We start from the raw sequence: 27855 nt of genomic DNA, 5'->3' as shown, positions 1-27855 counted from the left end.
GGCCGGGAGAGCGAGCCCCACTTCGCTGCCCGGCCCGCCCCCAAGTGCTCCCAGGCGGCCGGCCCCCTAGACGTCACCGCGCCCTCCCACCCGCTCCTGAACTTTAAACCACGCGCCTAAGAACAACCTGGAGGAGGGGGATTTCTCCGGAGTCGGCGGCTTTCGCACGCTCGGGACTGTCACCGCCCGGCTCCCAGCGTTCCCTGCGCTCCCGAAGATCCCGCCTCTCGCAGCGGCGACCCAGTCTCAGAGCCCCGGACTGCCAGGGCGGGGGGCGGGGCGCAGGGCACGGACGGGGCGGAGCGCAGGCCCGCGGGGAGGCGGTGGTGCGGGGCCTACGTCAGCCGCGGGAAATCCCCCTCCCGCCAGGCTGCCTGCCTCTAGGCCCCGCAGGCGCTCGGTCCTCGCGGCGCTCCGCCCCCTGCCCCTGGCTCCCGCACCTCCGACGGGCGAAGCCGGGTGATCCGGAACGCTAGCATTAAGGGGGTGGGAAGGTGTGAGCCGCAAACCCCGAGGAGGGCGGGAAGGAGGAGGAGGCCCCGAGGGTGGTCAGGGGGACTGGGGGTCCCGCCGGCAGAGTCCCTCCGCCGCCGGACCGACGCGGGCTGATTGTGGCGGCCTCGGGTCAGGACACTTGGAGGGGCGGCGCGGTGAGCGGAGCCATGGCCTCGGGTGAGTGTCTCAGACGCGGGACTGGACTGCGGGAAGGACCTTGTCCGGGGGTCTTTGCAGCTCAGAGTGTCGGGGTCCCGGTTTCGGTTCTGCGCGTTCGGTCTTTAAAATCGTCTCATCTGGAAGATTGTTAGCCTAAAGTTACCTGGTTCGGGGGTTTGCGTGCGAAATCAAAGTAATGCTCTGTACTTTGATGCCATTATAATAGCCGGAACCTTAGAAATTCCCAGCGACTAGATTTTTAGGATTAGGGAAGTAACACGAATCTAAACGAGGACGGAGAGTTCTCATATTTAAAAATTGATTTATATTGAAATGGTGGTTTTATGTTTTAGAACAGGAATGAAGAACCTTCAGACCTCAGGAGTGCTCTCCTTTTTTTAGTTTAATTTCATCAAACGCCAGGAGGTGACCGCTGATGTGTTGACAGTTGTACAAAATGAGGTGCGGCTTTAAAAGTCACCGGTGCTATCTTAACAGGTCTTAAGTGGAAATGTTGCTTCAACAAGGTGGATGATTTCTCCTATAAAGCGGGTACTATCTAGTTTACGGAGAAGTCATTTTTTTTTTCTTTGTTGGAAGAAAGGGGGAAGGAGTATTAGAATATCCGCGCTTAATTTAAAATAGGAGTGGAAATGAAAACTTTACATCATTAATGTAACAATTCATTTTCAGTTAATAGATGCATAAATCTCTTGCTGCGGGGGGCGGGGGCCGACGAGTTTACCAAGGAACAGGTTAGAGGGCAAGGGAGGGATCTCATATATATAGCCGTGGTTTAGATCTGCCTGTAACCTAAAGGGAAGTAAATCAAGTAGACTGTGTTTGAGATGGACCTTTACAGGATTCTGGCAAGGTTCAGGGGGCCCTTTCCCGGCAGACGGAGCAGAGGCAGGGAGGCCTGGTAGGGTAAATTAGCGCTGTACTAGGAGGCTGAAGGTTTGAGGGGACTTGTTTCTGGTTGACCCGCGTCCTCCTAAGACCCTGGTTCAGTGACCCTCAGAGGCTGATATCTCGCTAAGAAGAGGAAGTAGAAAGCATTTAAGGATTTTTTTTAAGGGGTTGAGCAGAACAATGCCATAGCTACTGCTGTAGGCCGAAAAGGAAATTGGGGTGGTTCACATGACATTTGATTTCAGTTTGTCTGTGGTTTTTTATGTGCGAATACAAGTGTAGTTTAAAATATTTCAACTTTCTCTTTACTCACTTCAGTGACCCCAAACTTTCAGATAATTTTGTAAATTTATAATTTTAAAAGCACATTTAGATTAAAAGTCCAAAGATGATCTGAAATATTTGGCTAATTTATTGGTTGACAGAGATTTTGTATGAAAGTAGTAAAGAATGGTAAGCGTTATAAAAAAAGGTCAGACTGTTGCCAATCTAACCAAACTTCATTAATTTGTGGCATGAGTGTAATACTTCTAATTATTTTAAAAGAGAAAAGAACCATTTACACAGAGGATAACGTAAGACCTAAATCATTCAAAAATGTGATACGATTTAAATTTGTTTAATGGCACTATAGTTTGTGCTGTTGTGAGGACTGATTCCCTAAATTGAAGGGGAAAAAAAATTAAAGGAACGAAAAGTTGTAGGGTAATTATCATTTTTTTTTTTTTTGCCTTTTCTGGTACATTAAAATGGGACTATTTAAAATATGACAAGTTATTTAAATTGTAATTTAGTTGTTTGCAAAAGAAATTTTTAAAAAGGAATCTGGGAGTATTTTTTCTTAGTCACTTGTAAAGGCCTTAGAGAAGAAGATTCAGTAAATTATAAATTCTAATTCTGTTTTGAAACAGTAATTGAACCAAAAGAGTAATGGGAAAAAAATTTTGCTTAGTTAGTTATCACTGTCTAGTTTAGATTATTTGTAATAAGGTAGTATTAAAACCTCAAAAAGTATTTTTATTGATTACCAGGCACTTAAGACCATTTCTTCTTTTCTCACCGGATGTCATATGTAAATAGGTATGTGTAGCCGGATTTGTTACCTGTAAAATAACAAACATGGAATGTAAAAGTAACAGATCATAATCTCATTAGCAAAATGATTTAAGTACCATGAGTAACAGGGAATTTAATTTATAGATATATAAAAATCATATATGTGTGTGTGTATATATATATATATATATGAACGATTTTATATGATTCTAAATTTTGTTCAGGTAAATTACCAAATAAATTATTTAGGATTTCACAGATTGGGTTCTATTAAGCTGTCGTTACTGCTTTTTTTTTTTTTTAACTGTCTTTTAACACAATTGATTAGAACAGGTATTGTTAAGAAAAATGTTTCCTGTCCCATGTAGGGCATGCATAGGCAGTCATTACTCTATATATATGATTTTGTTTCATTTAATGTAACCAAAATTAGCTATTTTGTCTGAATTTAAAGCTTCTCATTGTTCCTGTAGAAAGTGCAAAATATGCTTATGCACACGTAGGTAGCTCTGTTTACTAGTAAGTATGGTAAAATATGTTTTAAAATTTGATAATTGATTTTTATTCACAGTTTTCTTTAGTATAGTTCTGTTCTGTCATATAATAGGAAGTACATGAAGAAACTTTTTGTAAACCACACTACTTCCAACTCTGGTGTAAATTTCAAGAGAACTATAAGTATTTCTCTTGAGTAAGGGGAAAAAAGATCAGTGTAGGTATGATGCAACTTAATCATTAACGACAGAGCTGGAAGCTGGAATTGACAACTAAAGCAAAATACTTTTTTTAGGTAGAAGCCTACACACTATAAACACGAATGCTGTATCTGAAATGCCCCACATGAAATGTAGAGACAACAGCTATATAAAAGAATTAAGGTGATACATGACAGGGTAAAGGGAATGAATGAGTGAAATGGCTAGGGAGGAATTGTGATGAAATGATATCAGGAATATCTGGGTTCTGTGTAGTATCTTTCCCAAATACAATGTAAGAGGCTCAGAATTTCTTTTGTTCCATCGTTCTCTCATCTGTATTCTTTGCATGTGATTAGGTTTGTAGGCACGTTACCCGGATACTTGCATGGGACATACTTACACTAAAAAAATTTCTTTGTTTAATTCATTTTTAGGTAGGCATCTTGTAATTTTTATTTTTGAATCTGGAAGTCTTAAGACAGATGAGTTGGTACTGCCTTTTCCTTTTAAGTTGATTAAATACCTGAGTAATCTGGAACAGATGTTAAATATTTCTCTACTTTTTCATTCTGGAAGTTAACTTTTTTTTTCAAGATTCTCTCTCTCCCCACCGCAGTGGAATCTCTATTGTGCAACTCTTGCATCTTTTATTTACCTTCTGGTGCATACATCAGCCAAATACTCCTCTGAAAATTCCCTTACGTGGATGCTTAAGACTTATTTGAGAGGCAGTCTCAGATACTGGAATAAATCTGGACTTTAGCCCATAATGAACCTGGTTTTATTCCAGTTCTGCCACTCTGTGATATAAAAATGAGAATAACTACTACAGCATCTTGTTTTGAGGAACAACAGAGACAATTCATGCCCATAAATGTTAGTTTTCTTATGTAGTGGAGCTATTTGGAGACTTAGACATCTAGGAAACAGGAGCTACTAGAAGTAATTGGCACTCACTATTGTTTGAGTATCCTGACATTCTAGAATTCTGTGAAATCTTGAAAAATTGTAATAGACTAGAACAGATGCTAGATAGAAAGTCTTTCAAGAATATATGAGAATGAAAAAAAAGAATATATAAGAATGTCCATTTACTTTTAAACAGTTTGAAATGGTTTTCTGTATTTTTAAACTAGTGGAGAAGAATTTGACAGTAATGTTTGGAGGCAGCGTACCTTTTCTCCTTTGTCCACTTCAATGATAGTAAACATACTGAAAAGAAAGTAAATCAAAAATGTCTTGATAATTGATTGTTATAACTTATCCTTCATTTGACTTTTTTGTACTTTCTGTGTTAGTCTTTTTCTAGCATGTGGGAATAGGCTTAAGTTTTCATTGCCCTTTTGTTAATTGAATGCCATTCTATGTATGTGAGAAATGGTTGCTCTAAATTTTGATCATAAGATCAGGAAGAAATGGAAAAAGTGTGTTTTAAGGTAAGGAAGCTTACTGCCATGATTCAGTTGGGTTCCCAGGTTTGAGGAATGATGAATAGATCTCATTTTCTTTTTCTCCAGAGTGAGTGAAAGAGATACTTAGAAAAGTGTATATTGTTAGAAAAGTGTATATTGTTAGCTCCATCTGCTCCTTCGGCTTTCAGGTACTCTATTATCCAGTACTTTTGCGAGGGAGATGCAGTCTGCAGTTATTCTCAGCTGTGGTGTTGACACATTAGTGTGTGATCATTTGCTTGCCGTATTGTAAGAAATGTTCCTGATGATAATCACAATATTAATTTTGTAAACAATTTACCTTTTAAATAGATCAGTGTGATTAAAGGTGATTCCTGTCATAATGCTTTTTTCCCTTGCTTATATTTGGCTAAACTTTTTAGAGTGGGAGAGAAAGAGGAGTTAAAGCTGTCAGAATTTAAAAAAAAAAAAAAGTAATCAGATTTCCTCTGCCTGGTTTGTCTGTCATCCAGCCCATACTTGTACATGAATTTTTGGATTGCTTCTCTGGATATGTGATTCTTTAAGCTTCTTTATGTTTTAGGGCAATGGTTCTTAATCAGGAGTGTGTTAGAATTGCTTGGAAGGCTTTTTCAGAAATATGTCGGGGCTTTATAGATTTCTGTTTTCTATTCAGCAGATCACAGGTGGGATCAGGGCATGTGTGTTTTTTTAAAAAGCTTCCAAAATGATTCTGGTATACACCCCACTATGAACTCTTCCAGGAATTTCATTGGATCTAAATACTCACTTGCCTGTGGCAAGATGCATTATCTTCTTAAACTAAGTTGTATTTATTTTAGGTTATTTGCTGTAATGTTATTGTGACTTTACCCCCAGCTGTTTTTATGCTTGTTTTTTTTTTTTTAATTTGATCCATTGGGATTCCAGCTATCATATTTGCTAATGTCATTCATAATTTTTTATAACAATAATTTAAATTTATCACCTATAAAATGGGAGAATAATTCCTGTTCTGTTTTTATGAAGATTAAAGTTGAGAGGATCAAATGAGAATATATGTAAAGTACTTTAAAACAGTATTATAGTTACTGTAACTAATTTTTTCCTGAACAATTAATGCTGGTTCCCGGTGCTAGCCATAAGGTTTTAATTAATGTGTTTATTTCTGACAATTGAGGCTCCATTTTTAACTTGTATTTCAATACAATTTTTTAACCTTAAAAACTGAAATAGCACTCTTTTTTGCTTAAGTGAAAATAAAAACATAGGTATATCTTGCAAACATTTTGGCTGTATTTGAAATATTATTTGGGTCAGTATTAACATTTTACAGTATTGTTTAAAAGGTAGGGGTCAATCCCAACTTTGCAGTATTGGTTTAAAAAAAGTACAGTAATCAGCTTGCTTAGAACCACTTTGGAGAAATTTCATTACTTTTCAGAACTGTAGTGATTCGAGATAATCTTGCTTCGGAGTACTTATTTTCCCTACAGTTCTCTGATTTACATTTTACCTTCTTCCACTCCATACAAGACTACAGTTCAACATTCTATCATTAGGAAGAAAGGCACTTTAAAACAGAGCTGAGGGAGGAAGTGACTGGTACATTATACTGATGCATGATATAAACGATTAATAACTGGGAAGTACTTTACAATAAAATACAGATAAATTAGACTATGAATAGGTATGAAGAGTAAAAAGTGTAGCAGTTCTAATACCTACAAAGCACTATTTTTTTCCATAGTAGTGGAACCTAATAGGGAAAATATGATTAATCATATTGCTGTTGTATAACTTACTGTTTGTATAACTTACACAAACAAAAAGATTTTTAGATTTTCAGTTATTCACTTCCCAGATATTTACTGAATATCTATGTGCAAGGCACTGATGAGTACGTCACAATTCCTGCCTTCAAGTAGCTTGAAAAGGAATAGAACAAGTAGCTTTTTTTCAAGAAGAAATAAAACAGTGAGTCTTCCCTAAATTATACTTATTTGGAATAATTGTCATAAACAAAATACTATGATAATTTAGAGGAGGGGGAGATTATTTCCAGCTGGGGAAATGTGAAATATTACAATAAAATATTACCTGGTTGATCATGAAACTTTTTAAAAATAAAGAGCTTGTACAATAGGAAGACTAGATTTCAAAGGTTTTTTTAAAGTACTTGATTTTATATGATCACTAATATTTGTCATTATTATAACTTTAAACCTATAAAAATCATTTTATTTTCTCTTTCAACAACTGCTTTTCTCTTGTCTAGAGACTTTTTTCACAAACATTTTCTAACCAATGAAATATTTGAAAAATCACTATGAGCCTAGCACTTTTATTCACTCTTCCCCCAAAAGTTAGCTACTTACCATTAATGATGTAATTCTGTATCAACTTCCCACCAAGACACCTTTAAATAAGTAGTGGGCAGGGATTTATTTGACCTTTAGTTAAACCACATACATTATTTAAGATATCACTTAAAAAAATTCTGTTGAGTATTTTGAGCTATTGAGAGGAAAATGTACTTTCTTTCAAATTCTCCTGCAATGACATATGAGGATGTAAAATATTTGAAGTGAAATGTGAATTTGAGTTATTCATAATATACAAGGATATATAAGTATGTGACATTGAAATACCCATCTGCATGCCTTACATTTTTCAATAAAATAAGTGTTATGAATGTGATTAGGTTAAAGTCAGTTTTACCTGGCTCTAATAGTATCTTTACTCAGTAACCCAAAGTAGAAACTGTGGAGCCTCAATGATTCTTTACTTGTTCTTAACCCTAATGTTCTGTCAGTCGCTAGGAACTGTCAATTTTAATGAAATAATCCTTCACTCCTGTTATCACTGCTAGATGTCAGACCTGCCCTCACCGTTGCCCACAGTACTGTCACAGCCTCTAAACCGATCATCATACTGTCTCCTTTCTTTTCAACCTGTCCACTGCCATCAGAATCCTCACTCTAAAATGTCAGTCCAGAGACGCCTGGGTTGCTAAGTTGGTTGGGCAACTGCCTTCGTCTCAGGTCATGATCCCAGGGCCCTGGGATCAAGCCCCACATGGGCTCCCTGCTCAGCTGGGAGCCTGCTTCTCCCTCTGCCACTCTCCCTGCTTGTGTTCTCTCTCTCACTATCTCTCTGTCAAATAAATAAATAAAATCTTTAAAAAAATAAAATGTCAGTCCGATCATATGATTCCCCTGCAGAAAGCCATTCATTGATTCGTTGTCACTCATGAACTAAAATCCAAATCCCTAATGTCCTCTGTACTTTGAACCCATTTATAATTACAATTTGTCCTTTGGCTTTTGGTTCTAAAGGTAGAAGTATAATCCACTTCCACTGTGGCTTCATTGATCATTTTTAAACTCTTCTTTTGTACTGCCCCAGCTTTGGACGCATTGTTCCCTTTTACTAGTAGGCCTTCCTCTCTACTCTCCCTACCTTTTTGCTTCATTAACTCTTTTTCCTTTGTTTTTGACATAGGCATGCCTGACTCTTTTGCTCTATCATTTTATGCACAATCTTGTTAGCATAAACAAAATTTTGTTTTGTTGGACTCTTCTGTAGTCTAATAATTGGTGGTTTTGCCTCATTGTTCTATAAAATTCTTGAAAGTACTGGTTGTTACACCATCATGATATTACTATAAATCATTGTTTTCAAGAGAGGATCTGAAACAATAGTAGACAACATTTATTGAGTATTTGTCATAGGCATGATGCTTGTTAAGAACTGAACATACACTACCTTGAATCCTCACAAAACCCCTATAAGGTAGGTGCTATTACTATTATTCCCATTTTATAGATTAGGAGACTTAGAAGATCCATTTCCAGGATCCTTGCTATTAAGATATGGCAAAGTAGGACTCAAAAGTCTCCTTCCTAACACCGTACCAGTAAGACCCATTGTATTACCCTTTCTAAAGATTTATTTGCATTCTAACAGAGGGTAAGTCTTTAATCAGAGAAATGGATTATCTAATTGTAGGAATTTAAAAATCACTTAACTGATGGAAGGAAAATGGGTTTTTTTTAAATGGAAGATATCTTTATACCCCTGAAATAGACACATTGCCAAGTATATACTTACATACTTGTAAGTATACTTGAGTGTCTTCATTGAACTATTCATTTCTATAATATGGATAATAAGGGTAAAGATGCATATGTTTTAGACAACTTTACTGGCATATAATTAATGTATGATATATTGCACATGCCTAAAGTTTGCAATTTGATAGCTTTTGACATATGAATAGAACCTTAAAATCATCATCACAATCAAGATAATTAACATATCCATCATCCCCCAAGTTTCCCCATCCATTCCACACCCTTTTTCTTAGGCAGTCAGTGATCTGCTTTTTTTGATTATAGATTAGTTTACATATTCTAGAGTTTTCTATAAATGGAATCCTACAGGATGTGCTCTTTTGGTCTCGCTTCTTTCAGTCAGCTCAACTTTTTTTAAATTGGATTATAGTTGACACATACATTAGTTTCAGGTGTATAACATATAGAATTCATCCATGTTTATAGATCAGTTCATTCTAAAGTTCATATTTTAATTACATTTGTTACAGAAAGTGAGTAATTTTCTTTCCTCTGTTGTGTCTTCAGTAAAGAGATTTAGATGGAACTGATTGAAAATTCTGTTGAGTTTAAAATGAACACTTCTGGAACTTATTTAGATGTTCTGTGTATCAATCCTTTAAGATTCCAGGGGAGACTAAAAAAAAAAAAAACTTACATATTCTTTCTGCAAGGATTTAAATGCATTTTCATTTTCAAGTAGCAGTCCACTGTTAGGGGTCTAAGGTAAAATCAAGCAGTTCAACTTATTTTGGAGTATGATATTGTACTTTCGAAGACTATCTTCTTGACCCTTCTGGGGGAATCTTGAGGGATATCCTTGTACTTGGTCTTACATGTGAAGTGAGTATCTCTGAAGTGGGGATCTCAGAACTTCACATTGGCATTAGGTCTTGATATTAAATGATAAAGTACTAACCAATGAATATGATTTGAGTAATCTTGTGATAACACGGTATAGGAGCTCAGTATGAATGGGAGAAGAGGCACCTTTACCATTCAATCTTGGGTAATTACATTTCAACCTATTATTTAATATTGGGAGGGAAAATTTTTTAGTCTGCTATTTTGGAAAAAAAACAAAACGGTCAAATCCATTATTACTATTATTGTAATCTTACCCTCCTCCTTTTTAAAATTTTCAGGTGGTTACAACCCATGTATAGAGATCATCGAACAGCCCAGGCAGAGGGGCATGCGTTTTAGATACAAATGTGAAGGGCGATCAGCAGGCAGCATTCCAGGGGAGCACAGCACAGACAATAACCGGACATACCCATCTATCCAGGTAATAGACCTTTCTCTTGTGTGTATCTAACTTTTAATTGCTCCATATTTTATCTATAGCAATCACATGAAAGGATTAGTTTCTTCATAGTGTGCTCTCATTTCCACTGTGGCTTAAATATATACTTTAAGGGATATTTATGACATGACTATGAATATAAGAGCATGGCATTCGGTGACCCAACATCCAATTATTTTCTCTTGCTCCATGATAATATTTTGGTATAACTTGTTTTAAAAAGAAAACAAACAGAATCAGATGATATAACCAGTTGAAATCAGTGCAGAAAATAATATGCCAAGGAATGGAGAGGTAAATTCTTCCCTTCTGATATTCCCTGGAAAGTTCCATCCAAACTGTATTTGCCAGTCAGTTTGACTTTATCTAGTGCTAGCTACATTATATAAATTGAACTCTCTTTTAGTAGGTCAGTTTTGAATGGGATCAATTTATGGATCATATACTTAATTTCCCCCTTTTTTCAGATTATGAACTATTACGGAAAAGGAAAAGTGAGAATTACATTAGTAACAAAGAACGACCCATATAAACCTCATCCTCATGATTTAGTAGGAAAAGACTGCAGAGATGGCTACTATGAAGCAGAATTTGGACAAGAACGCAGACCCTTGTTGTAAGTACACAGCCACAGACATCTTTAGGAATAGGATAAGCAGAGGATTCTCTGTTTCCTGGACATGTACATCTGTTATATCTTAACAGGATAAAGTGATTTCTCATTCTTCTATTTATTGTAGTAGACATTTAAATTTTCTTAACTCTTATATTAGAACCTCCCTTTTATTCTTTATTAGTAGACACAGCCCATCAGGGTAGCAAGAATACTTATTTATTGCTACTAAAGGTAAACCTAAACTTATTTTATGTTGTGGTTTTCTTTCTTAGTGTGAACAATCTCTGAAAAATTTTCTTGCATATATTTTTACTGTCCTTTCATTAATAGTTAAAAATTATCAGATATGGGAAAGCCAGCTGGAAACCTGGAGTTATTACTTAGAAAAGGACAGGTATAAAAGTAACATGATGGTAGTTCTAAGATAAGAAAAATGATGTAACACCTTGGTGTTGGTGAGTCTACCAGAAGATGGGTCCATTCATCATGTTGGTGATAGTATAAATTAATAAAATCCTTCTGGTAGGCACTTTAACTAAACTACATAGGAAAAGCCTGAAAAATATGAATGTCTCTTGAACCAGCAATTCTACTTCTAGGAATTTATCCTCAGGAAAAAATTAAGCATGTTCAGACATTTAGCTGTAGTGATGTTCATTGCAGCTTATTTTGTAATGGCAAAAAGTTAGAAGTAATCAAAATAATAAACGAGGAGGGATCCCTTAGACAATCTGGTACATCCATGCAGTGTACTCCTATGTAGCCTTAAAAATAACATTGCAAATATCTCTTTGTATAAAAAGATATTCACACTATGTTAGATAAATAGGTTTTAAAACAGAATATGTGATTAAAAAAAAAATCTTAAAAAGCATATGTGTACATATACTTGGTAGCATATACACTAAGGTATTAATAGTAGTTGTTTCTTGGTGGGTAAGACTGAGGTTTTATGTTTTTCTTTTAACTTGTGTTTATTCTGTGATTCATCTTTTATAATGAACATGCATTACCTTTGGAAAAATGAACCTAATTACAACGAGGAAAATGTTAGTAACCTCCTTATATATTAACAGTAACTATCTAGAAAATATACTTGAAAAATATTCCTCTTAAAATAACAACACAAAACAAAAAATATCTAGTAATACACATATGGCAAGAAATATTTCCTATTTATATCGTTTGACCTCCCAACACTATTTTACATTGTGGACCACTCCCTTCTTGGAACATTCTCATTTCTTGATTTCTCTGAGAACAGACTCTCCTGTTTTATTTCCTACTTCTCTGGCTGTTCCTTCTCAATCTTAATTACAGACAGTTAAATTCTTAGTTATGTCCAATAATGCCCTTTATGGCTCTCCTGCTTCTCTGCCCAGTTCAGGATCCTGTTAAGGATCACACACTGTATTTACTTGTCGTGTTTATTTAGTTGTCATGATTATTAAAGTTTCCTTTGATTTAGAATAGTTTCTCAGCCTTTTTTGGTCTTTCCTGACATTACCATTTTTTTTTTTTGAAGAGTCTAGGCTACTTGTTTTGAAGATTGTTGAATGTGGATTAGTCTGAATGGTTGCTTGTTTATATTCATGTTAATATGAGTAACATGAATAATATTTTCATGTTAACATGAAACATTTTGGATGAGAAATCTACAGAGGGGTTGCTATGTCGTTTTCAAAATATCCCTTCAGGAGACATGGGATATTAGTGTTTTCCATTGGCAATATTAATTGGCATTCTATTAGAAAGAAAAACTTCCCCTTTTTTCCCTTCCCCATTAAAAAAAAAATACCACTGTAGACCCATGGATTTTTAATTCGGTGTACTCTATCTAGTCCATTAGTGGCATTATTATTTTGATGTTCAGATTGACCCAGATTTGACCAATGCAGGCCCTTTCCGCCTGCTTCCTATGTCCTTTTGATATGCTTCTGTCTTTCTTTGGGCACTTCTTTACTTTCTGACACAGCAAAGTGTTCAGGACTTACTTGTACTTTTCTTGCCTCAGCTCTGCAATCAGTTTTTTCTAAGGAGCCCTGGTTCCTTTCAGTGGAGAATGGTATTTAGGCTCATTGTCTTTTTGACATATTCTCTTAAATATATCAAAAACACCTCAACTAGAATATGCCCCAAACCCTGACTTTTCCATGATAGTACTTCTTTCTTCTCAGTGGGTCTTCCCCTTAGAGTGCCTTATCTCAGTGGTTGCTGTAAAAGCCCCCAGACATGAGTATCATTCTTGCATCCCTCACACAGGCACACACATTGAATTCATTAACAGGTACTTCCTAAATAGTTCTTAAATCTGTACACTGCTCTCAGTGATCTCCATCGTCACCACACTACCCATAGTCCAAATGGAGGCTGCCACAATAACCCCCTGACTGGTCTTCTTGCATCAACCCTCTTTTTACCTCTTCCCCCCAGCTCTGTCCTCCACTTTAGCCAAGGTGACTTTCTTCAAAATTAATTTATTTGAAGTGATCTTTTCAAATACAAATCTGATTGTCACATTCCCATTTAAAACATTTGAATGGCTTTATGTGGCTCTTGGAATAAGGGCAGTATCCCTTATTGGCCCACAAGGTTCACAGGGTCTGCTTGTATTTGTAACCTTCATCCTGTGCTCCCCTTGAAGTCCATACTCCAGTCCCAGAGGCCTTCCTCTGGTTTCCTGTGCTCACAAGACTTTTCTGTAGGGGCCTTTGCTTGTTCTATTCCTTCTGCCTGAAGTCTTTACTCTCCTCTTCCCCTAGTTCATCTCTGTTTATGTTAAGTACCACTTTGTACAGTAAGCTTCTCTGTCCTTCCTGAACTGATCAACTCTCTCCTGTCATAGGTTTCTACGACATAGTGTATGTCTCCTTCAATAAAACTTGTCATGATTTCAGTTTAGCATTTTTTGCATATGATTATTTAATATTGATCTGTCTGCTTCACTAGGCTAGAGGTCAGCAAACTTTCTCTGTTAAGAGCCAGATAATAAATATTTTAGGCTTTGCAGGCCATATGGTCTCTGTTGCATCTGCTCATTTCTGTTGTAGCATGAAAGCACACATAGACAATGTGTAAACAAATCAGCTTGTTTGTGTTCCAAAAAATCTTTATTTAGAAAAACAGGTGGTGGGCCGAGTATGGTCCATGGGCCACAGTTTGCAAACCTCTGCACTAGACTAAGCTCCATGAGGAGAGGGATTGTAATGCCCATTATTTTCCAGAGTTTTTGGTACAGAGAAGGAATCCCAAAATTTGTTGAATGACTGAATCATGAATGAATGAATAATAGTTTCAAATAATCTTCATGATCCTTGGTTTCCTTGTGTCAGAATTTCAAAAATCTCTCATTTCTAATATTCTATGAATAGCAGTCAAATACAATTTTTCAGATGAAACAAAATTAAATAGTGTATAAATATATTAAAATAAATAATTCTTTAAAATCTTTCACCAAAGAAAAAGTGAAAACCAAGGTGTGAATCTTTCAAAGAAGTGGAATACTTTTGAGGAAGAGGATTATGGGTTTCAGGGTTTCAAGAAAGGATTATGAATTCAAGATTTATTTTTTAATTATTGGAGGCAAAGGAAAGAAATGCCAAAGATACTTTAGATGCTAACAAAATGACAAGTATGGTGAAGGTGCAGAGCATAAACATAAAGCCCTGTGAGCACGGAGAGGAGCAAACGAGGCAGGCAGCCTCCTGTTGCCTAAGTGCCATGTGAAGTTTGAACAAATAGTAATGTTATTATAACCAAGTTTTGCTTCCTTATTCACACCCACCCAGCTTTAATGATGTCATGGTTTTTCCATGTGGGAACAAGTATGACTGGTGGTGGTAGGGGAGTTCCCCCCACCATCATCTGTGCTACAGATATGCAAATTAGTAATATTTGTAGCTTTTGAGAAGTTTTCCATAAATGACATTTTGAAACTTTTGCTAAATATTATCGTTCATATTAAACATCTTTCTAATTTAAAAGAAAACATTTCAGTGCTTTCTTATGAATGATTATTATAACTTCATGTAATATAGCATAAAACACATTCCGCTGCTACTGGTAGTGAAGTCAGGGCTCAAAAATCAAATGTCCGTGGAATAGATCAGGTGTAAGACGACTAGCAGGCACTGTAGTAAATTGGAGAGCCTTGTATAAACGGGCCGCAGGTGATCGGCTCCATCGGGGTGCTCCTGTACTAAGCTGCTGTGGCCAGACCTTTCGAATGTTCAAGAGAAGCCAGAAATCCAGATGTTCATATGCAATTACTGGATTGTTAAATGATAGTAGAGTGTGTGTTTGTTTTTTTTTTTAAATACAGGCGACACTTTAATGGGCTCAGCAAGACATACCTGTGGGCCTCCTTTTACAACTTTTTTGTTTGGGAGGTCAATTTTACTTTCCTGTTAATGTTCATCTGTTTTGGTGTATTTGACATAGGCATAGAATGTACCCTTGATTTTTGCACTATTTTTTGGTAAAACTTCATTTATATGTCTTTGTGTTTAACTATAATACAGTTTGAAAGCTCTGTTTTCCTTCTAGTTTTCAAAATTTGGGTATTCGTTGTGTGAAGAAAAAAGAAGTAAAAGAAGCTATTACTTCAAGAATAAGGGCAGGAATCAATCCTTTCAATGGTAAGTAATGTCTGAGAGAATTATTTCTGTTATTTGCATATTGACCTATTTGTGCAAATTAATTCTGTTTGTATCTTGAACCTGTGCTTTAGAAGCTGTCTTAAGTTTTGTGATCACTCTTCTGCTTGCTGACAGATACCTGTATCTGAAGAATGAAGAAAATTTAAAACCTTTCATAGTGTTGGGGAAAAAAATTCTCTGACAAACAAGGCTTTCGGGTATCCATGGAGAGGGACATTGTATTCTATAAGAAAACCTCACAAATGTTCTCATTTCTTTTTGAATGTGGCCTTCCATTTGCCACTCTAGCAGACAGTATACATTACCTTCTCTGCATGTGGTTATTTAAATCAAGGTCATACTCAACAGTGAAATTTAAATTAATCCCAGCGTGGAAAAAGACATATAGAAATAATAGAAGCTATACAAAATACTTTCATAGTATATTTGTGTATAAGGCTAGGTATTTACTGGTTAGGGGGTTTGTCGAGGATAGTGTGATCTGGTGTAGCGCCTGGCAATTGTAAGCACTCTGTGTTTGAGGAGATGAATAATTACACCAGGCTAAATGCTGGCACCCACACTAGGGTAGTGTCCACTGTAGAGTCTTCTGCAGCTACTTCAATAGGCATAATGCAGGAATTGAACAACTATAACATTTTCAAAGAACAGATCTCTTAAATAGATTTAAGATATCCTCATATTGTTGGTCTGTGTTTTTCCTGGATATATAAAAATAACTTAAGGGTTATGAAGATAATTTAAGGAATATGTTCATAACCAAGTACTGTGTTTTTATGATCCATAATGTCTGCATCTCTTCTCCCTAGGTCTTTATTTTTTATACTGCTTAGTATAATGCTCTAAACAAAGAGCTCTAAACAAATCAGCTTGTTTGTGTTCCAAAAAATCTTTATTTAGAAAAACAGGTGGTTGGGACGCCTGGGTGGCTCAGTTGGTTGGACGACTGCCTTCGGCTCAGGTCATGATCCCGGAGTCCCGGGATCGAGTCCCACATCGGGCTCCCAGCTCCATGGGGAGTCTGCTTCTCCCTCTGACTTTCTCCTCGCTCATGCTCTCTCTCACTGTCTCTCTCTCAAATAAATAAATAAAATCTTAAAAAAAAAAAAAAAAAAAAAAAAGAAAAACAGGTGGTGGGCTTTCTTCCCCTTCAGTTTTCCTCATCAGAGCAGATGACTGTTAATTTTGGTGTGTATTTTTCTAGAATTTCCTTTATACATGTATATCTGTCTCCTTAGTTTAGGAACCTAGCATCTCATAGTTTTTACAGTGGAGACTACTGTAGTGTAGGATGCCAGCATTTAGCTTGGTGTAGTCATTCATTTGTTCAAACAATACAGAGTGCTTACAGTTTTTATCCAGCAAAATCTACGAAACAATAAATATCCAGCTGTATACACAACTATATGCATGTATTTCTTTATATAAAGAGAACCATGCTACACCGCTGCTGCTTTTTTCTTTTCACATAGGAATAGATCTTAAATATTTTGCCATGTTAGTACTTATAAATCTATTTTACTTTTTAACAGAGTGCTCTACTGTTTGGATAGACCAGTTTATTTATCTAGCCATCTGTTAATGAATGTTTAGGTTATTTTCATTTTATTTTAAAAAATTCCACAGAACATATATACATGGATTTCTTGTGTGATTATTTCCTTAGGATAAATGTTGGGGTTTTTTTTTTTGTTTTTTGGGGGGTTTTTTTTGTTTTTTTATTTAAGTCCTCTCTACATGGGGATCAAACTCATGACCCCGAGATCTAGGATGGCTTGCTCTTCAGACTGAGTCAGCCAGGCACCCCTAGGATAAATATTCAGAAGTGGAAAATTTCTGTGTTAGGAATATGCCCATTTTCATTGCTAAAGTAAAACCCCAAACTTATAAAGAGTCCATCTAAGTCCAGATGTAGTATAAACAAGGGATCATGTAGTATAAAACGAGAAGATCATAAATAATAGCTATTAAGTATTTTTTCTATGTCAAGGAGTAAATGTTAAGTGCTTTATGTATGCTATATATTTAGTCATTACAGCAGCACTGCTTTATAGAAGAGAATCCCAAAGCTTTGGATATGTAATTTTCCTAAGTTATGTAGCAAGTACAGGTGGCAGAGCTAGAGTTCAAGTCTTGGTCTCCTGACTCCAGTGGAAAAGGCATTCAGAAAGGAAGATGTAGGAGTCAAGAAGCAGATGGGCCCTCTAGAAGATTTTTAGGTTTTTTGTTTTTTACCAATCCAGAACGAGGCATGATGTTAATAATAATCATATAGCACTTAGAATACTTCTTAGTACAAAATAGGTGCTTTGCATATTTTATTTTACTTAAAAAATTTTTTTAAGTTTATTTCTTTCTTTAAGTAATCTCTACCCCCAGTATGGGGCTCAAACTCACAACCCTGAGAACAAGAGTCGCATGCTCTTCCATCTGAGCCAGCCAGGCGTCCCTTATTTCATTTAATTGTTACAGCAACCTATGAGGTAGGGTCTATTGTTATCTCCATTTTGAAAATAAGGAAGTGAAGGCGCAGAAAAGTTAAGTAATTTTCTCAATCATAGAACTGGTAAATGGTGGTGCTGGGATTTGAACACAGGTAACCTAGCTACCAGGCTTATGATCTCTCTACTGAGCTGCCTAGGTGGATTTAGATTTAGGGAAGGGAGCAGTCCTGCCAGTTGGGTCTTCACAGTATTTGTGGTTTTGGTTGTTGTGTTGTTTTTTGTAACATCCATTTCTCCCCCATAACCCTTTAGGTCTCTCTAGTTGAAGGACTATCTCACAATTTGAGTTGTGGAATCCACCCCACCCCACCCTGTTAGAGTAATCTTAGAACAGTGCTTTTAGCATATTATTCTGATTAAGAATTTGGAATGGCTCCTTTAAAAGTTTAAAAACTAAATGGCCCTAAATTGAAAGTCTTAGACATGTAACTCCAACATATCTTTCCTGCCTCTCTTCCACTGGTCCTCTTCATAAACCCCTCACTATTCCCGCAAATCTCTATTGTTCACCCTACCCTGACCATCTCTCAGTCCATTTCCATTTTCCAGAGGAATGTAAGCTTACATCATTTGTAGCCTGAAGCCTGGACTATTGTTAGCCTCTAAACCTGTGGTCCTGCCTCTGTTTTTTATCATCTTCCAAACACTTTATACACTGCATACAAAAATATCCTTCTAAAGCCAGTAGGAATCACTTCAGAGCTCTACTTACCATCATTCAGAACACCTAACTTATAGTAATAAACAACCAAATTTTTACAAATTGCAGGTTATATAAAACAGAAAAGAGAGAATATAAATCTGTATGAGAGAATGTAAATGTGTATAAAAATTACCATCATCCCCATTTTGTAGATGAGAAACAGATTTTATTTTTTTTTTTTTAGATTTTATTTATGCATTTGACAGAGATCACAAGTAGGCAGAGAGAGAGGGGGAAGCAGGCTCCCTGCTGAGTAGAGAGCCCGATTCGGGGCTCTATCCCAGGACCCTGGGATCATGACCTGAGCAGAAGGCAGAGGCTTAACCCACTGAGCCACCCAGGTGCCCCAAAGTAAGAATCATTTTTAATAGTCTTTGTATTTTCACATGATATTTGATCTCTAGAAAACAGACTGTCACATGTGATAGCATCAGTCTATGGATCAGAATTTGTAGATCCTATTCTGCTAAGCATTTCCAATTCCATTGGCTTTGTTTTGTTTTTTTAAAACCCAGGAGAACTGAGAAACCCCTTTGTTTCTATATATCATAAATATATATCATAAAAACCAAGTCAGATGGTTTCTTACAGTACAGCAGAAATCTCCTACATGAAGTGATACAGCCATGAAAAAGTATCAGTTTAGCTCTGACAAATTTCTATGTAAGTGGTAGAATTTGAACTTGCAGATCCCAAAAATAAACAATCAAAGAAAGGATAATTCTACCTCTGAGTTCAGGTTATTGAAATCAGTTTTTAGTGTTTTGAGTTTTTTTAGAGGGATTAGATTTTGTTTTGCTTAATATTAGAGATGTACATTTTAGGTTTTATTTCAACATTCTAGGAAAACATTAACATATAACAATCTATTTCTATTACGGAAACTACGTAAGAATAGAGAATGAGGCCTACTCTAACCATCTGTTTATATTTATAACCTGTTGCCCCAACTACGGATTCCCAAGCTCCTTACATTGCTGATACTCCCCCTTAGCACTTTTCATTATCTAATAAATTATATAATACACTTATCGGGTAAATTTGTTAATTGTTGGTCTTTCTTCACAGAAATATAAGCTCCTCAAAGGCAGGAATTTATGTCTGTTTTATAAACTAACTTACCAAAAGCACCTAGAACAAGCTAGGACTATAATGACTGAATGAGATAAAAACCCGTTGAAGGAATGAATGCACATAAGTAGTTAAGATGTGTAACCTACTGCATAGAAGTAGAAGACTTTTATCTCAAGGCACTTAGTCATGAAGACATTTAATATAAATATACTATTTAGGTACCAAAGTGAAATATAACTCAGTTTCATCATAGATCCTGTCCACAATGAGCATGAAATGCATCTCAGAAGACAACTGATGCATTAAATGATGCAACAGATATCACAAACTTTTCATGACCAATTGCTGATCTGGTATCTTTCAGTTCATTCTTAACTCCTAAGGTATAGCTCCTTCAGGGCCCAACCAGAGTATTGGGCATTTACCAGATCTTCCCTCTTCAGTAGAACCTGAACACCTTTATTTTTCCTCTATAGGCTATTGAGAGTTTATCTCAACTTCCTATTTTGTTAATGACATCCTACAAAATTGGCAGGCTCTATCTAGCAAAAAGAGGTCTCTTATGAACTTACCCCTCTGGGTTTTTGTGATATTGGGATTTATAATAAATATATGTTTGCTCTTCACCCCCATTCCCGGCAAAGAACTCCTAAAACTCTTACTAAGTGATAACAGCAAAAAACCTGAAAGGAGTATCTTTCGTTATTTGTAATGCGCCCCTTTCAGCCACACCTGTTATGTCATATTATGATATGATACGAACACCTACATCGCAGGTGTATATTTTGACCTTCTATTTGAACAGATAAGTTCTTGTAGATGCCTTAAAATGCTTGGTTTAAGAATACTAATGGGAATATTTTAAATGTTGTGATAGCTGCTGAGCCTGTGAGCATAGTTTAAATAAAAAGTCAAAATCAAAATTGTATTGTCATTTTGTTACTGCCTGTAAGACTAAAGAATTTGGGTTTTAACAGTGTTTCAAATTTAGTATTTCAAATTTTAATACTTTCTGAAAAATGAAAGTTTTCACATAATTGTGTATTTTATGCTTTTAAAAAATATGACTCTGTTATGATTTATTCCTATGGCTTATATCATTTGAAAATGTGGTTAATGTTTTCTTTTAGAACTAGATTTCTTTTCAGATATCAATTTAACAAACTGTCATCACATTGTATCTGTCATACAGGTTTTTGTATTTTTTTCAGAACTGCAAATTTTTCCTGCTATAGCATTTTTTGTTTGTTTTTTAAAGCAAACCTAATTTGGACATAAAAATTTTTTATGGAAACTAGCTAGCTACCTTAGATCATCTATTATCATCTTAATATTTAATACCTAAGATACTATTCTGAAATTTAGTAGATATTTCTGTATATGTCACCTTTATACAAAACATGTGTAAACATGTGTAAAATTTTTTAATTAGAGTTCAGTTTTCAAGAGCACGAGTTCAGGATTCACTGACTTCTTAGTATGAATTCCTTCTCTGCCACTTCCTATCTGTGGAACTTTGGAGAAATAATTTCATTTCTTTAAAATCTGTTTCTCGGGGCACGTAGGTGGCTCAGTGGGTTGAAGCCTCTGCCTTCTGCTCAGGTCATGATCCCAGGGTCCTGGGATTGAGCCCTGCATCGGGCTCTCTGCTCAGCAGGGAGCCTGCTTCCCCCTCTCTCTCTGCCTACTTGTGATCTCTGTCTGTCAAATATATAAATAAAATCTTTAAAAAAAAAACTAAAATCTGTTTCTCATCTATAAAATGGGGATGATGGTAATTTTTACACACACTTACATTCTCTCATACAGATTTATATTCTCCCTTTTGTTTTATATAACCTGCAATTTGTAAAAATTTGGTTGTTTATTACTATAAGTTAGGTGTTCTATTCTAAATTTCAGATGCTTTAGGATAGTTACTTCCTGACCAGGCACATAACTTAGTGAATAGTGTTAGTGACTACATATTATAATGATAAAAGGCACTTTTGAGATTGTATACTGTTCTATTTTGTTGGTATAGACTGCATGCTACGTAGGGTTATTGAGTATGTTGGACAGGGAGGAGGACCTAGCAGGATTTTAGTTCTATGTGACTATTTTACATCCTTAAAAACAATGTACTATTTAGTCCCCGAACAGCAGGTGTTTGATACTGAAGATTGCGACCTCAATGTGGTGAGATTATGTTTTCAAGTTTTCCTCCCCGATGAACATGGTAATTTGACAATGGCTCTACCTCCTGTTGTCTCTAACCCAATTTATGACAACCGTAAGTACTTTATTTTCTTCTATTTGTAGCATTAGCTTATTTTTTTTTAGTTTAATTTTATTAAGTATTTTGACAGTTAGAGAAAGAGTATGTTCATTATAAGAAAAATTCAAGCATTACTGAAATAGCAAGAAGAAGATATCTTCTTTGATCTCCTCCTCCAAAGACAATCACTATCCCTAGGTACATATTTCACCAGTTTCTTTATATATAAAAATACATCATCACTGTCATTCATACAATATACTTTTGGCAACATAAAAAAAATCATCATAGATCCTTTTTAAAAAAAATTTTTCTCTTAGCAATGTATCTTGAGCCTTTTTCCCTTTTAGGTGCCTTATTCTCTTCAGTAGCTGCGTATTTACTTATATGGTTCTATCACAATTTTATTAACTCATTACCCTATTATAAGACATTTGGTTTGTTTCCTTCTTAATTTTTTTCCTCTAACAAATTGTACTTCAGTAAATAACCTGTATGTGCATATTTTGTGCAAATATGTCTCTAGCATAATTTTACAGAGGTAGAAATGTTGGCAAATGCTAGATCAAAGGATATGGATATTTGTAGTTTTAAAAGATTATGAAATTGCCCTCGAAGTTTTTGTGTGGATGTGTGTGTGTATTTGCTCTTATGTATGCATTCATTCATGGTATATTACTGCCTGTTTTGCATACAGTAACATAGTGGGACATAGGTCTATAAAGGTGGATCAGAGTATCCTCATCATGGAGAACTTTGAATTGCCAGGGAGAGTTACTGAAATTATATTCCTAATAGAAAGCACAAAACTGGGGTCGCCTGGGTGGCTCAGTGGGTTAAGCCGCTGCCTTCGGCTCAGGTCATGATCTCAGGTTCCTGGGATCGAGTCCCGCATTGGGCTCTCTGCTCAGCAGGGAGCCTGCTTCCCTCTCTCTCTCTGCCTGCCTCTCTGTCTAGTTGTGATCTCTCTCTGTCAAATAAATAAATAAATAAATCTTTAAAGAAAGCACAAAACTGCATTGCTATAGGCTTATAGTTAAGATTTAAGAGATTAATCTGGTGACAGTGTATGAATGGATTGAAAGAATCAGATTTAACTGGAGGATCTATCAGTGCTGAGAAATGAAGTCACACGGCTATAAACCAGGTTGGGAGTGTAGTTAGAAAGGAAAAGTACAGGTGTAAAGGATTAATGTAGTGTCCTTAATTTATGTATACACTAAAGCTTTTATCTGTCTTGTAAATTGTTTCCCTAGAATTCTCACCATGAAAAAGGAATAAAAAATATTACTAATGCAGAAACCCATTAAAACAATCCTTTATATTTAGGTGCTCCTAATACTGCAGAATTAAGGATTTGTCGTGTAAACAAGAACTGTGGAAGTGTCAGAGGCGGTGATGAAATATTTCTACTATGTGATAAAGTTCAGAAAGGTACTTATTTGTCTCATTGAATTTAGAATATACAGATTTTCTTGGGTTATACCATGATAAATTCACTGTAAATTGAAAATAATCTTAAATTGAAAGTGCAGTTAATACATCTAATGTACCAAACACCATAGTTTAGCTTAGTGTACCTTAAACATGCCCTTACATTACCCTGCAATTGGGTAAAATGACCTAACACAAAGTCTACTTATAATAAAGTGTTGAATAACTTACATAATTTATTGAAAACTGAAAGTACTGAAAGTGAAAATCAGAACAGTTGTGAGTGTGTCTGTTGTTTACCCTCCTGGCCATGTTGCTGATGGGGCTTGCTGCCACTGCCCAGCATCTTCAGAGTGTCGTACAGCCTATCACTAGGCTGGATTTTTATTTTGATCTTTATCAAAATCTGAAATACATGTTCTACTGAATGCATATCACTGTCACACCATCATCAAGTCAAAAAATTGTGAAGTTGAACCATCATCAGTTAGGGACCGTCTATATTTTAGATTAATAGATGGATTTTTTTTTTTCCATTGCTATTCCTTTGCTTTCGTATTCACTAGATGACATAGAAGTTCGGTTTGTATTGAACGACTGGGAAGCAAAAGGTATCTTTTCACAAGCTGATGTACACCGTCAAGTAGCCATTGTTTTTAAGACTCCACCATATTGCAGAGCGATAACAGAACCAGTGACAGTAAAAATGCAGTTGCGGAGACCTTCTGACCAGGAAGTTAGTGAATCTATGGATTTTAGATATCTGCCAGATGAAAAAGGTATGACTTCTTGGTGGTCATGTTTCTTAAAGTTAGTTCTCTTGTAAGATATATTTGGATACAGTTAGGTTTATTCATAATTTACATTTTATTTCCTGAAAGTTTTCAGTTGATTTTTTTAATCAATTGATTTTTCTGCTCTTTGCCTCTCTTTGGAAAGGAATCTAGAATAATTTCAGAGTATCTGAACTGTTTATCAAAATTTATTGTATATTTGAAGTTCTGTTTTTGTCCTTATTGTGCCCTTTTTATAGTTGGAAAGCTTGCCATTCAGAGTGGTCTCCATTTTGGTTTTGTCCTTATCTGCCCTTATTGCATTAATTGATACTGTTGACTTATAGGTGTTCTAAGAAAACAAGATGAGTATTATACCCTTTACTACTGACTTGGGACACATTCTGCAACACTTACTAAATCCATATCATACACATTTGTTTAACGCACCTTATGGGAATACAATACCTATTTATTTGTTAAAGGAGAAGCAGCATAAACCTATGATGATTCACAAGCTTTCCTGGTTTCTTTTTAACTAGATACTTATGGCAATAAAGCAAAGAAACAAAAAACAACTCTACTTTTCCAGAAACTGTGGCAAGATTGTGGTAAGAATATTTTGGATTGATTTGTATTTAAATAGATTTTGGGTTTTTTGCTTTATTCAGTTTTCCAAATTTTAACTGATGTTCTTTTTTAAATTGCTTAATAATGGAAAAACTTTATCACAGCAGTTAATTTTCCTGAAAGACCTAGACCTGTTACCCTAGGATCAACTGGAGAAGGAAGATTCATCAAAAAAGGTATTTTATCCTATAGAGTATTCCTTATGGTCAAAAGACCAGTGCTTTGCCCAATATATTGGAATTCCATTCTTAGGAATAAAAACTGCTCCTTTGCTATTTTCCATTCCCACAACTTTTTTCATGCTTTGAATATTAAATGAATTGATCTCCTCCACTTCTTAAGGTCCTCTTGAAAACTATGATTATGCTTTTGGGATTTATTGTTTGAGAAATTACATTTGATCATATGTTGGTAATTTTATTTAATTACAGTGTATCATGAAAGAAATGGTTTGGATCTGGCGAGTTGCCTATCTTTAAAAATAAAGCTTCACTGGAACACAGCCATGCTCATTTGATTACATATTGTCTATGGCTACTTTTTTTTGCATGATAGTGGCAGAATTGTGCAGTTCCAACAGAGGCTGTATGGCCCACAGACCATAAAATACTCAGCCCTTTACAGAAAAAAAAAAAAAAAAAGTTGTGAACCTCTGGTTTAAATCATTGAACCAGGGTTATTTAACTGGAAGTCTTTTCTTCCCTTTACATTCTTAAACCTGTGCTTTTTCCTGGTTTAGTATGTATAGCAGTAATTTACTATATAAATAAATACAGAATCTTTAATTTTTTTCCTGACTGGGAATTTTATAGTACCTTAGAATTATATATACATATATTTTTCTTTTTAGAAATGTGAGGAGAGAGTGACAGAGAAGGGGAGGGGGCAGAGGGAGAGAGAGAATCTTAAGTAGGTTCCATGCCCAGCGGGGAACCTGACTCCAGGCCCAGTCTCACAACCCTGAGCTCATGACCCAAGCTGAAATCAAGAGTTAAACACTTAACCAACTGAAGCACCCAGGTGCCCCTAGAGTTGTATCTTAATATATCTTAGCAAGTTATGTGTATTTTTCAATCATCCCTAATGAGCATTTCCTCCATCCCTCTATTTTCTCCTAAAAGTAGTGAATATGAAATTATTTGGGCTATTTAGATTCCCATTAACTGAAATTCTGATTTTTTCTAAATGCTTTATTTTTTTAAGTAATCTCTATGCCCAGCTTGGAGCTCAGACTCACGACCCCGAGATCAGGATTTGCATGCTCTACCACCTGAGCCAGCCAGGCATCCCTGAAATTCTGATTTATTTTTCACTTTATAGGGCCTCAGAAGCTAAATTTTCATTATTTAATGAAACTATCTCTGACAAGATAACTTACCAGAATTATTTTATAGGTATTTGTAAAATAGTAAGTGTTAAAGAATTCAGCTTTGGGCTCTTACAATAATTTAGTGCTATTTAATATTTTTATCTAAAATGTTACATCAGGGGCGCCTGGGTGGCTCAGTCTGTTAAGCGACTGCCTTCAGCTCGGGTCATGATCCCAGGGTCCTGAGATCGAGCCCCTCATCGGACTCCCTGCTCAGCGGGGAGTCTGCTTCTCCCCCTGCCTGCTGCTCTGCCTACTTGTACTCTCTATCTGTCAAATAAATAAATAAATTTAAAAAAAATAAATAAATAGTTCTATCAGTTTGCTTGGAAATTTTCTTTATCAGTATGTTTATGCAAGTTTAATTTAGAGATAATGTTTTTTATACTTTGATTTCAGTTTGTAAAAATACATTTCCTCCCCACAGAGTCAAACTTTTCTCATGGTGCAGTTTTGACAGAAATGCCCAGGACTTCCAGCATTTCAAGTCAAGGAGATTCCTACTATTCCTCACCTGCATCCATCTCAAATGCACTGTCACAGCATACTCCACCCATACCTTCAATGGTGTCTCCACCTTCTTCAAGCTGGTCAGCTGGGGCCCACCCCACCTCGCGCGCAGTTAGTACGAATCCACTGAGTGGTTTTTCGGCAGGGACACTATCCTCTCATCCACAAGGTATCTCGCAATATCTGGAAATGCCTCTTGAGAGTGATCTGAATGCCTCTAATGCTTGTATTTATAACAATGCGAATGACATAGGCAGAATGGAAGCACCATCCATGTCACCAGCTGATTTATATGGTATTTCTGATGGCAACCTGCTGCCGAACTGCCCTATGAATATGATGACACCTAGTAGTGACAGCATGAGGGAGAATGATAATCCGAGACTTGTGAGCATGAATCTCGAAAACCCCTCATGTAATTCAGTGTTAGACCCAAGAGACTTGAGACAGCTCCATCAGATGTCCTCTCCCAGTATGCCAGCCGGCGCTGGTTCCAGTACGGCTGCTTTTGTTCCACAGCCAGAGGCATTTGAGAGATCTGACTTCAACTGTACAGATAACAATATGATAAATGAGTCAGGACCATCAAATGGTACTAATCCAAACAGTCATGGTTTTGTTCATAGTCAGTATTCTAGTATTGGCACTATGCAGAATGAGCAATTAAGTGACTCATTTGCCTTTGATTTTTTTCAAGGTAATTTGTAAAACTTAAATGGTTGTTTGAGTATATTGAATTCAAAGCTGGAAAGTATCATATAGGGAAATTCTGAAATAGACATTTAAGAGGACATAACTATTTCTTCTATTTGAAACATGTGACCTGATACTGTGTGCAGTGGGAATTCTGTCTTTGAGGAGAAAATGAGAGCAAGCCTCCAATTCTTCCAAATACACCTTTTTATACTTTTTTTTATATGGTGTTAATGTGTTCTTAGTTAAATGAATTAACTGATATTTGCTTTTAAGCAAATTTAAGGTAAAACCTGTAATGACTGTGTCATTAGAAAAATGATTTCATTATTATTTTTGAGACCCATAGGCCAAGGTGACCCCTAAGGGGTTTTCTGAGGCTTCTTGGAGTTTCTTAGAGTTACATATAAGTCAAGAATTTTTAAATCTTTAAGAATCTAACTTGGCAGGGGGTGCCTGGGTGGCTTAGTCAGTGAAGCAT

The 27855-nt window shown here is 36.1% G+C and overlaps 1 protein-coding gene across 4 annotated transcripts; it reads left to right on the top strand.

Moving 5' to 3' along the window:
• The first annotated feature begins 374 nt into the window (after positions 1-374).
• Positions 375-27855, top strand: REL (REL proto-oncogene, NF-kB subunit). 4 transcript variants are annotated; one of them, XM_032873855.1, is made up of 10 exons: positions 375-672; positions 9993-10135; positions 10621-10769; positions 15315-15406; positions 21840-21980; positions 23295-23399; positions 23966-24178; positions 24715-24783; positions 24910-24978; positions 26599-27855. In XM_032873855.1, the coding sequence occupies exons 1-10, from the start codon at positions 663-665 to the stop codon at positions 27387-27389; spliced, it is 1782 nt and encodes a 593-aa protein (XP_032729746.1). In that variant the 5' UTR covers positions 375-662; the 3' UTR covers positions 27390-27855. The 4 variants fall into 4 exon arrangements, with proteins under 4 accessions (XP_032729746.1, XP_032729748.1, XP_032729745.1 ...); XM_032873854.1 differs by having other exon boundaries at positions 376-672; positions 24907-24978; XM_032873856.1 differs by lacking the exon at positions 375-672 and adding an exon at positions 9499-9856 and having other exon boundaries at positions 24907-24978.

This window comes from Lontra canadensis, unplaced genomic scaffold (assembly GCF_010015895.1).
Source record: "Lontra canadensis isolate GAN:19392208 unplaced genomic scaffold, GSC_riverotter_1.0 scaffold50, whole genome shotgun sequence".
Lineage (NCBI taxonomy): Eukaryota > Metazoa > Chordata > Mammalia > Carnivora > Mustelidae > Lontra > Lontra canadensis.
Note: the sequence above shows the minus strand (reverse complement) of the source record. Positions and strands in the feature narration are given on the sequence as shown.

What these genes read in the sequence shown, in the direction of transcription:
- REL (XM_032873854.1), top strand. An exon ending in GGACATACCCATCTATCCAG is followed by an intron (nt 10,136 to 10,620) that starts GTAATAGACCTT and finishes CCCTTTTTTCAG; the next exon opens with ATTATGAACTATTACGGAAA. An exon ending in GAAACTGTGGCAAGATTGTG is followed by an intron (nt 24,784 to 24,906) that starts GTAAGAATATTT and finishes ACTTTATCACAG; the next exon opens with CAGTTAATTTTCCTGAAAGA.